Below are 11,469 nucleotides of genomic sequence, written 5' to 3'. Positions count from 1 at the left end.
GAGGAGAGTTAGAACAGGTGGATGGCACTGAAGCCAGAGATCAGATTCACTGAAGTCAACCCAACTACAGTACGTTATTACTCTAGCCTGTAAGCCCGTTGTGGGCAGGGACTGAGTCTGTTTATTATTCTATTGTACTCTCCCCCGCATTTAGCACACAGTAAGCGCTTAATAAATATTACCGAACGAATTCAATTTCCATTTTACAGGAGCTACTGCCATCAGGTTCAAGGCCCTACTGAGAGCTCACCTCCTCCAGGAGACCTTCCCAGACTGAGCCCCCTCCTTCCTCTCCCCCTCGTCCCCCTCTCCATCCCCACTGTTTTACCTCCTTCCCTTCCCCACAGCACCTGTATATATGTATATATGTTTGTACATATTTATTACTCTATTTATTTTACTTGTACATATCTATTCTATTTTATTTTGTTAATATGTTTGGTTTTGTTCTCTGTCTCCCCCTTCTAGACTGTGAGCCCACTGTTGGGTAGGGACTGTCTCTATATGTTGCCAACTTGTACTTCCCAAGCGCTTAGTACAGTGCTCTGCACACAGTAAGCGCTCAATAAATACGATTGATTAATTGATTTATCAGGTTCTCTGTGCTAGAAGCTGTGTATGCTTGTGTGTATGTGTGTGCATGCAAAATATTAGGTAGTGGAAGCAGCAAACAAGTTCAGGCAGTGGGGAGCGTTGAAGAAGAAGATAGAAAGAAATATCCCTCCAGACTCTAAACTCGATGTGGGCAGGGAATGTGTCTACCAACACTGTTGGGGCGGTCGAGGGGAGACAATATCAGGAATTCCCTTTAAATCAACCAAAATAATGTGAAAATCTGAATCCTTCCTTATCCCTGCTGGATAAGTAACTCAAAGATCATTTTGAATTCAATAACTGTCTTCTCTCCATTAAGAATCTCTAGAAAATGTCCTGTCAGTTTCTTCACTCATCCGATCAATGGACTCTGACTTTGGTTCTCCCCTCATTCACTGCAGAAAGTCAATGCTGCCTCCCCAAAATGCCCAACGTCTCCAAGGTGATGGGATTCCTCCTGCTGGGATTCTAGGAAGTCCGGAAGCTGCAGCTGGTCCACACCACTCTGTTCCTCCTGGTCTACCTGGCAGCCCTGATGGGGAATCTTCTCATCGTCGCCATCACCGCTCTCGACAGGCGCCTCCACACCCTCACGTACTTCTTCCTCAGGAACGGGTCCCTCATCGACCTCTGCCTCACTCCGTCACCGTCCCCAAATCTGTCACCATCTCCTTGAAAAATAACAGCTCCATTTCCTTCCTGGGTTGTGTGGCTCAGCTCTTACTGGTGATATAGCTTGCCGCTTCGGATTATTTTGTTCTCACGGCGATATCCTATGACCGATACAAAGCCACCTGCCGCCCCCTGCACTACGAGGCCATCATGGACCTAGGGTCCTGAAGCTGGCTGCCGCCACCTGGCTCAGCGGGGGGCTTTTTGGGATCCTATATTCTGCTTCGACTTTCTCCCTGTCCTTTTGCAGTTCCAACGTCGTCCCTCAGTTCTTCTGTGACGTCCCCTCCCTACCGAAGATCACATGCTCCGAGGACCACGGTGCCATCGACGTGAACGTGACCATCAGGGTAGCGTTAGGCTTTGTCTTCTTCGTCCCCATCGTCGTCTCGTACGAGCATGTCTTCTGGGCTGTGCTGAGGATGCAGGCTACCGAGAGCCGGGCCAAAGCCTTTTCCTTTTCCACCTGCCTGCCTCACCTCGCAATTGTTATCATTGTCATTTTGACAGCCGTCACCGACCATCTGAAGCCGCCCTTAGACTCCTCCTCGACGCTGGACCTGCTGGTGTCCGTGTTCTACGCAGTGGTACCCCCTGGTCTGAAGCCCCTCATTTACATCCTGAGGAACCAGGACATAAAGGCCGCCATCGGGAGAGTTCTAAAGAGGAGATTTCCACACATTTGTCTCTAGAAATAAACTGTCTCTATGTGTTGATATTACCATCAGTCACTTCGCTAAGACACCCTACAGAGGGGTAAATATGAACAGTTGTCTTTTCTGGCTGAAAGGAGGCTTTCCCAGGGTCCGGAGGGACGTCTGATAAGATCAGTGTGTGACGGACAATTCTGCCTCAAAAGGTATTGCTCTGGGTTCGATACAAGCTAACAGGTTGGACCCAGTTTATATCCGACAAGGGGCTCAATCTTCATCTCCATTTTACAAAAGAGGGAACTGAAACCACAGAGAAGTGAAGTGACTTGCCCAAGGTCCCACAGTAGACAAGTGGCGGAGCCGGGATTGTCACCCAGGTCTTTCTCACTCCCTGGCCTGAGCTCTATCCACTCGTCCATGCTGCTTCTCTTCAGTAAGTCATTTAACCTTCATAATTAACAAATTCATTGTTTCCTTCCCAGACCGTTGAAGTTGTGCAAAATCTATCAGTCTCACGCGATGTGGAAACATTTCCTCCTTGTGTTGCGTTCCTTAGTATCGATGTCTTCTTCTGAATAAAGTTTTTCTAACCGACCTGCTACTTTTCCTTTCTGAGAGTGAACGTGTTAACAGTGCTGTGACTTGTGAAGTGAAGTAGTGTGATCTAGTGAAAACAGCATGGGCCTAAGAGTCATTCCTTCATTCCTTTAATCGTTTTATTAAGCGTTTACTCTATCCAGAGTACTGTCAGAGAGCCTGGATAGACTGTAAGCTCATCCGAACTGCCAAGCCTGTGCCACAGTGCCAAAGCCCAGCAGGTGGCTGCGTGGTAGCCATGGTTGGGCAGTGGATAATAATAATAATGATAATAGTATTTGTTAAGCTCTTCCTATGTGCCAGACACTGTTCTAAGCACTGGAGTGGGTACAAACCAATCAGGATGGAGGGGCTTGTGATGGTTGGGGTCACTGCACAGGACAATGCTCCCCTCCTGCAAGCCTCCTGCTCGGTCAGGGGGCACGGCCCTGGACTGAACACCAACATAGGTCCCGAGTGTGAGCATCTCCCCAGAGTGGCTCCGAATCTTCCTTCTGCCTCCTTGTCCCTCCCTGTCCCTCCAACCCCTTCCATCAACGTCACACCCACTGGGGAAGCGTGGGTCCTGAGGGGCCCTCAGTTCCGTCTCCCCTTGGTATTCTGGGTGGGGCAGGTCACGAAGTCTCCAAAAACTGGCTACCGCACTTGGCACACAAGATGTGCTCAGTCAATGTCAGTGATGAACTAGTGGATGGATGAATGAATGTATGAATGGATAGATGGCTGGATGAGAGAAGATGGATCTGAGCAGTGGATGGGCTCTGTATCCATCTTTTACTACCCTTATTCCAACAGTCATACCTACCCAAAGAGTGCGCCTTATTCTTCACCTCTTCAAAGCTTTACTGAAGGACATCTCCAAGAGGCCTTCCGTGGCTATGTCCTCTTTTCCTTTTCATCCACTCCCTTCTGCGTCGCCCTGAATTGCTCTCTTTATTCACCCCCTTCCCAGCTCCACATCTCTTATTTCCAAATCTGTAATGAATTTATTCACATTATTGCCTGTCTCCCACTTCAGACTGTAAGCTCACTGTGGTCAGAGAATGTGTCTGTTATATTGTTATACTACACTCTCTCAAGTACTTAGAACAGTGCTCTGCATATCGTATGCACTCACTAAATATGATTGACTGATTCCTAAATTGTTTCTATTATCATCATCATCATCATCCTCAGTTAAAAGTAGTTATTGAGAACTTATTATGTGCAGAGCACTCTACTAACATCATGGGAGAGTACAATACAACAAAAGCAGCTAGCACGTTCTCTGCCCACAACAACCTAGCAGTCTAGAAGACCACCTAATTGAATGTTTGGTCAGCCCACTGAATAAAATCACCCAGACCTGGGACAGTTGGGAGGCTGAAATGTCTCGGATATTAGATCGGTATTCCACATTCCTCCTACACCCAATACTTTAGGAAAAATCAAAGCAATGCAAGGAATAATTGCGGTCTATCCATCCATATTCTCATCCTAGCTCTGCCACTAGTCTGCTCTGTGACCTTGGGCAAGTCCCTTCAATTCTCTGTCCTTCAGTTACCTATCTGTAAAATGGAGATTGAGAATGTAAAGGCCACGTGGGACAGGAGACTGTGTTCAACCCGATTTGCCTGTATTCATTCATTCATTCATTTTTTTCAATCGTATTTATTGAGAGCTTACTGTGTGCAGAGCACTGTACTAAGCGCTTGGGAAATACAGGTCGGCGACATATAGAGATGGTCCCTACCCAACAACGGGCTCACAGTCTAGGAGGGGGAGACAGACAACAAAACAAAACAGGTAGACAGGTGTCAATGCCATCAGAATACATAGAATTATAACTATATACACATCATTAATAAAATAAATAGAGTAATAAATATGTACAAATACAAACAGGTGATGTGGGGAGGGGAAGGGGGTAGGGCAGAGGGAGGGAGGGAGGGGAGCGATGTGGAGGGGAGGAGGAGGAGAGGAAAAGGGACATTCAGTCTGGGAAGGCCTCCTGGAGGAGTTGAGCTCTCAGTAGGGCTTTGGAGGGAGGAGAAATGTATCCATCCCAGTGCTTAGTACAGTGCCTGGCACAAAGAAAGCGCTGAACAAATACCATAATAATACTGGTAATAATGATAATAATAATAATAATAATAATAATAATGATCATTAACAGAAGTGAAGATACCCTAGAAAGCAATCACAAGATCCCTCTAAATATACTGTTACAAGAATCAGCAGGGGGTAGCTGGATCTAACCCAAGAAGTACAAATTCATGGGCTCCGGATCATAATCATAATTAATTATCATAATCATAATTATCAACATTATCATTATAGTCTTAATTAACAATTTACATGCAAAAGGCTGTAACGAGTCCTGAGTAGAAACAAAATGATCAGCTCAGACAAAGCCCCTGGCAATAAGAGGCTCAGAATATAAGAGAAAGATAAAGCACGTATCAAATCCTCATGTTACAGAGAGACCCGGAGAGGTTAAGTTGGTTACCCAAGGGTTGGCATTAGAACTCAAGTGTCATGGATCCTAGTGGTACAATTAATGCCCCCTAGACTGTAAGCTCCTCCTGGGCAGGAAACCTGACTACCAAATCTTTTATCTCCCCTTCCAACCCCTTTTTTCCCCTTGATTTTCCCATCACTGTGGATGATCCACCATTCTTCCTGTATCACAAGCCCATAACCTTGGCATTATCCTCGAATCCTCTCTTTCATTCAACCCACAAATTCAATCCATCACTAAATCCTGTCGGGTCCCCCTTCGCAACATCGCTAAAATCTGCTCTTTCCTCTCCATCCAAACTGCTACCACGTCAATCTAATCCCTTATTCTCTCCCATCTTGATGATTTTATCAGCCTCCTTGCTGACCTCCCAGGCCTCCTGTCTCTCCCTACTCCAGTCCATACTTCACTCGGGACATGGGACAGGGGGACACTGTCTCTCCCCCTCCTCCCCTCCCCATCCCCTCAGCCTTACCTCCTTCTCCTCCCCACAGCACCTGTATATATGTATATATGTTTGTACGTATTTATTACTCTATTTATTTATGTATTTTATTTGTACATATTTATTCTATTTATTTTATTTTGTTGATATGTTTTGCTTTGTTCTCTGTCTCCCCCTTTTAGACTGTGAGCCCACTGTTGGGTAGGGACCTGATCATTTTTCTATAAAAGATTTTCAATCCATGTTTCCACACTCCTCGGGAACCTCCAGCGTTTACCCATGCACCTCCATATCAAACTGAAACTCCTCATCACGGCTTTAAAGCACTCAGTAACTTGCCCCCACCTACCTCACCTCACTACTCTCCTACTACAACCCAGACAGCATACTTCACTCCTGTAGTAAATGTGATTGATTGACTGTGGATTGAATATCAGCACAAGGAAACGGACATTTCGACCTATAAAGAAGTCTGGAGGATTTTCCTTTTTAAGACTGTTCACAGAGCAGCGTTCATGTCCTGGTTCCGCAGGCTGTAGATGAGGAATTTCAGGGCCGGGGCATGATGGCGGACATAGAACACGGACATCAGCAGGTCGAACATCGAGGAAGAGTGTGAAGGCGGCTTGAGATAACCAAATATGCCTGTGAAGAGGAAGACGTTGACGACGACGAGATGGGGCACGCAGGTGGAGAAGGTTTTGGCCTGGCCCTTGGCAGCCGGCATCCTCAGCACAGCCCAGAAGTTGCGCACATACAAGACGACAATGGAAATGAAGCCTACCGCACTTATGGTTATCCCAAAGGTCATGATCACGTCGATGGCGGAGTGATCAGAGCAGATGATCTTCATCGGGGGCAGGACGTCACATAAGAAATGCTGGACAACGTTGGATCCGCAGAAGGGCAAGGAGAAGATCAAAGCTGAAAATAAAATCCCTAACAGCCCTCCTCTGAGCCAGGAGGCATCAACCATCTTCCCAGAAGCCCTTGGTTTCATGAGGAACTCATAGGTCACGGGGAGACAGATAGCGGCATAGCAGTCGAAGGACATGGCCATGAGGATGAAAAACTCCGAGGCAGCAAACAGGACTACCAGGAAGAGCTGAGTGGCACTGCTCTAGAAGGAGATGGATCCGCAGTTAGTCAGAGAGATGGTGACGGATTTGGGGACGGTGACAGAGGTGAAGCAGAGGTCAATGAGGGCCAGGTTCCTGAGGAAGAAGTACATGGGGGTGTGGAGGTGACCGTCGAGGACGGTGACGGTGACGGTGAGGAGATTCCCTGTCAGAACCTGCTTCTCTGTTAGAGAAGAAGCGTGGCTCAGTGGAAAGAGCACGGACCTTGGAGTCATAGGTCATGGGTTCGAATCCTGGCTCTGCCTCTTGTCAGCTGTGTGACTTTGGGCAAGTCACTTAACTTCTCTGGGCCTCAGGTACCTCATCTGTAAAATGGGGATGAAGACTGCGAGCCCCCTGTGGGACAACCTGATCACCTTGTATACCCCAGCGCTTAGAACAGTGCTTTGTACATAGTAAGCACTTAATAAATGCCATTATTATTAACCGCCAGGTAGACCAGGAGGAACAGCACGGCGTGGACCAGCTGCAGCTCTCTGATCTCCTAGAATCCCAACAGGAGGAATTCCCTCACCCTGGAGACGTTGGGCATGTCCTGCAAGATGTCCTTGGGCATCGTGATAGGACCTGATTTCAGAGAGGGATTAAAAACATTCAGGGAGAAACTCACATCGCAAGGTAATGCACTTGTCTGGAGATGAACCTCAATCAATCCATTAACCAATCAATGATATTTATTGAGCGCTTACTGTGTGCAGAGCACTGTACCAAGCACTTGGGAGAATCCACTACATCAGCGTTGGTAGACACATTCCCTTCTCACATCCAACTTGCAGTCTAGAAAGGGAAGCTCACCTCGTCATCTCCTCCTGCCTCCTGCCTCAATTCATGACACAACGGGAAACTTTCCACGTTGATGATATCTATTTTATTCTGAAACATCAGCAGAGATTGTGTCCAGTTTTCTGCCCACAGTAAGCGCTCAATAAGTTCCATTGATTGAATTGTGCTATGAAAATCTAGAACGCAGGGGTCGTGTAATCAGGAAACGATGTGCTTAAGGAAGGCTGGTACTCTACAATTCACTTTGTTGGACACTACACGTACAAGCCATTTCTTCCTGCAACACAACACACTGAGTCCAAACAGGCTCGTAGTGTTGAATGGAAGTTTGCAAATTCCTAGTCAAGACACGTTCCAGCAGGGATTATGGCAAAATTGGGTTTAGCAACAAGTTCTTACTCTCAGGATTTTTTAATGGTATTTGTTGAAACTGCTTACTATGTGTCGTCCACTGTACTAAGCACTGCAGGGGATACAGGCAAATCAGGTTGGACACAGTCCCCGTCCCACACGGGGCTCACAGTCTTAATTCCCATTTTATGGATGAGGTAATTGAGACACAAAGAAGTGAAGTGACTTGTCAAATGTCACACACTAGATCAGTGGCAGAGCTGGGATTAAAACCTGGGTCCTCTCGACTCCCGGTCCTATGCTTTTTCCACTAAACAACACTGCTTTTAATTTAGAGAAATTGTGACTCTGACCCAGATCACCCCAGTTCCCTATTGAAATTTCCCTCACCTTTCCCTTGCTCCCTCTCCGGAGTTACGGAGGAGGTCCTGGTCTGGGGAGCATCGATTTCTATTGAGAGAGAGGCTCACTTTATCTCTTCGGCCCTGAACACTGGTAGTGTTGACAGGAAGGTCTGGTTGAGGTGTGAGAGCTGTCAGGATCCTCCCTCAATTTCTTGGCTCTCTGAATGGTTGCACCGTCCTCTCAGACGACGGCCGGGTTGATTCCTGGGGGATTCCCCGTGAGAGGATGGGGCTCCGCTGAGCCAGCTGACCGTCCGGGAATCTCGGAAGTCTGGGATGGTGGGGTCACTGCGGACCCTGCCCCTATAACCTTAATAACTTCCCATTCCCGTGCGGTTCCCACTCTGGGACTCCTTTGGCAAGATCAACACACTAATCATCATTCCCTTTCTGTGATTAATAATAGTGTTCTGGTTAAGCTCTGCATTTTGGAACTTCATCCCATGCCAGGGCTTGGGACCATCTGAAATCTGCAGCAATCCATTTTAGACATTCCCTCATGACTGTAAACTCAACATCGGCAGGGAATGTGACTACCAAACCTATTATATTGCTATATCTTACTCTCCCAAGAGCTTAGTACCAAGTTCTGCTCATAATAAGCACTCAATAAATATGATCGATCAGTTGTTATGCATTGTTTCCTCCTACTCAATTTCTACCTACATTCTCCATTCCTCCCAAGCTCACCATCTTACTGTGCCTCGTTCCCTACTCCCCCAACTCAGACCCCTACCTCATCGTCTTTCCCCTTATTGGAATTTGTTCTCCCTTCACATCCACCAGACCACAGGGCTTCCTTTATTCAAAACCCTTTCCTGAAACTCTGTTAAATCCACGGGACCTTCCCTGATTATTTTTCATAATGGTACGTGCTAATTGTTTACTATTTTCCAGGGACAGTTATAAGCACTGAAGTACATACAAGCTATGGGTGAACAGACAGACAGAGGGACAGATGGATGGATGGATGAACGAATGGATTCGAAGCAAGGATTTGATCCGTCAAATTCATTCATTCATTCATTCAGTCAATCGTACTTATTGAGAGCCTACTGTGTACAGAACACTATACTAAGCACTTGTTAAGTATACTTCAGAATAAATAGAGACAATCCCTGTCCACCCCGGGCTTACATTCACACACGGCTTATCAGCCTCTGTCCCAGACATTGACAAATCCTCCGGGGCTGGACTTTCTCTTTGGACAGCTCTTTATATGGTATCCCCAGGGTCAGAACCCTGATGAGGAATGAGATAGTCAGCAAAAGGAAACAGACATTTAGTCCCTTAGTGGAGGGAGGAGGAATCTCCCCTTTAGGAGTCTCCCCAGGGCGGCCTTCATTCATTCATTCATTCATTCATTCATTCATTCATTCATTCAGTCGCATTTATTGAGCGCTTACTGTGTGCAGAGCACTTTACTAAGCGCTTGGGAAGTACAAGTTAGCAACATATAGAGACGGTCCCTAGCCAACATTGGGCTCACAGTCTAGAAGGGGGAGACAGAGAACAAAACAAAACATATTAACAAAATAAAATAAATAGAATAAATATGTACAAGTAAAATACATAAATAAATAGAGTAATAAATACGTACAAACATATATACATATATACAGGTGCTGTGGGGAGGAGAAGGAGGTAAGGCTGAGGGGATGGGGAGGGGGAGGAGGGGGAGAGGAGTGTCCCCTTGTCCCATGTCCCGGTTCCTCAGGCTGTAGATGAGGGGATTCAGGGCTAGGGGCACCAGGGTGTAGGTCACGGACACAAGCAGGTCCAGAACTGAGGAGGTGTCTGAAACGGGCTTGAGGTAGGAGATGAAGGTCATAGAGTGGAAGATGGTGACGACTGTGAGGTGAGGCAGGTAGGTGGATAATAAGGCTTTGGCCCGACACTTGGTGGCCGGCATCCTCAGTACGTTCTGGAAGATGTGGACCTAGGAGAAGACGATGGAAATGAAGCAGTTGACAGATAACGCTACCCCACCAGTGACGGTGACATCGATGGCGAGCCTGGTCCTCGGAGCAGGAGATCGTCAGCAGGGAAGGGACGACACAGAACTGCTGGACGATGTTGGACCCGCAGAAGCTCAGGGAAGTTCAGCAGAATACAAGACCCCAAACAGCACCCCGCTGAGCCAGGAGGCGGAGACCACTTTTCCACAGGCCGTATTGTTCATGTTGAGCTCATAACACGGGGGCAGAAGAATGCGGTGTAGTGGTTGTTGGACATCTCCTTGAGGATGACCAGCTCTGATGTGAACAAAAAGACCACGAAGACTTGGGCGACACAGCCCAGGAGGGCGATGAATCTATGATCGGTCAAAGAGATGACGACCTACTTCGGGACCGTGACAGAGATGAGGCAGAGGTCGAGGATGGACAGGTTCCTGAGGAAGAAGTACATGGAGGTGTGAAGGTCCCAGTCGAGAGTGGTGACAGCAACGATGAGGAGATTTCCTGTCAGTGCCACCAGTTAGACCAGGAAGAACATCGTGGTCTAGACCAGCTGCAGCTCCCGGATCTCTGAGAAACCTAGCAGGAGGAATCTCGTCACCTTTGAGACGTTGGGCATATTGGGGAGGCAGCATTGACTTTCTACATTTCATGAGGGAAGAGTCAAAGTTAGAGTCAACTGATGAGATGAGTGAAGGAACTGACAGGACACTTGCTGGTGATTCTCTATGGAGAAGAGACAGTTATTGAATTCAAAATGATCTTTAAGTTCACCGTGGAGACATCGAACATTTATGGGGAATGCTGTCGACTCCCTGCACAGGAAGAGGGAGTGAAAACTTCAAATTAGAGACACTGATGGTGGTGGTGAAAGAAAAAGTCTGTCAATCAATTCTATTTATTGATTGCCTAAAGAGGACACGGTATTAGTACGTAAGATCACTGCCTCCAAGGAGCTTCCATTCCATTGGAAGCACCAAGCAGCTTCAAACTCTAGAAGCAGGTTGCACTATGGGAAGAACGTAGGCTTGGAGTCAGAGGATCTGGGTTCTAATCCCACCTCTCCCAGTTATCTGCTGCATAGCCATGGGACAGTGACTAAATTTCACAATAGTGAAATGAGGCTTCAATACCTGTTTTTCCTCCTACTTCGTCTGTGAATACCTCATGGGACACGATCTGTGTTCTATCAGGTTGTCCTGAATCTCCCCCAGCACTAAATACTTTGCTTGGCACATAGTAAGCACTTAATAAATATCAAGAGAATTACGTTTGGTTGAGGAGGCCGAAACTAAAATGAATGGCGAAAAAAGCGTTCATCAATTTTCGCTTCTTTCCCTTCTCTCCTTCCTCCTCTACATAATTTATTCCGT

General features: G+C 46.9%; 1 protein-coding gene across 1 annotated transcript; it reads right to left on the bottom strand.

Annotated features, from left to right (window-relative positions):
- Nucleotides 1-5,960: 5,960 nt before the first annotated feature.
- LOC119921911 (olfactory receptor 14A2-like) lies at nt 5,961-10,320 on the bottom strand. The gene is made up of 4 exons (XM_038741890.1): nt 10,270-10,320; nt 9,889-10,077; nt 6,251-6,581; nt 5,961-6,106 (listed from the first exon to the last, which is right to left on the bottom strand). Exons 1-4 carry the CDS (start codon nt 10,318-10,320, stop codon nt 5,961-5,963), a joined length of 717 nt encoding a protein of 238 aa, XP_038597818.1.
- Between the last annotated feature and the right edge of the window lie 1,149 nt (nt 10,321-11,469).

This window comes from Tachyglossus aculeatus, unplaced genomic scaffold (assembly GCF_015852505.1).
Source record: "Tachyglossus aculeatus isolate mTacAcu1 unplaced genomic scaffold, mTacAcu1.pri SUPER_32, whole genome shotgun sequence".
NCBI lineage: Eukaryota > Metazoa > Chordata > Mammalia > Monotremata > Tachyglossidae > Tachyglossus > Tachyglossus aculeatus.
Note: the sequence above shows the minus strand (reverse complement) of the source record. Positions and strands in the feature narration are given on the sequence as shown.

Excerpts from the sequence above, each read along its gene's own strand:
- LOC119921911 (XM_038741890.1), bottom strand. The coding sequence starts at position 10,320 with ATGAACAATACGGCCTGTGGAAAAGTGGTCTCCGCCTCCTGGCTCAGC. Across the intron at positions 10,078-10,269 it reads CCGCCTCCTGGCTCAGCGGG|GTCCACATCTTCCAGAACGT; the intron begins GTGCTGTTTGGG and ends GTCTTCTCCTAG. Across the intron at positions 6,582-9,888 it reads TGTCCGTGACCTACACCCTG|AGCAGTGCCACTCAGCTCTT; the intron begins GTGCCCCTAGCC and ends ATCTCCTTCTAG.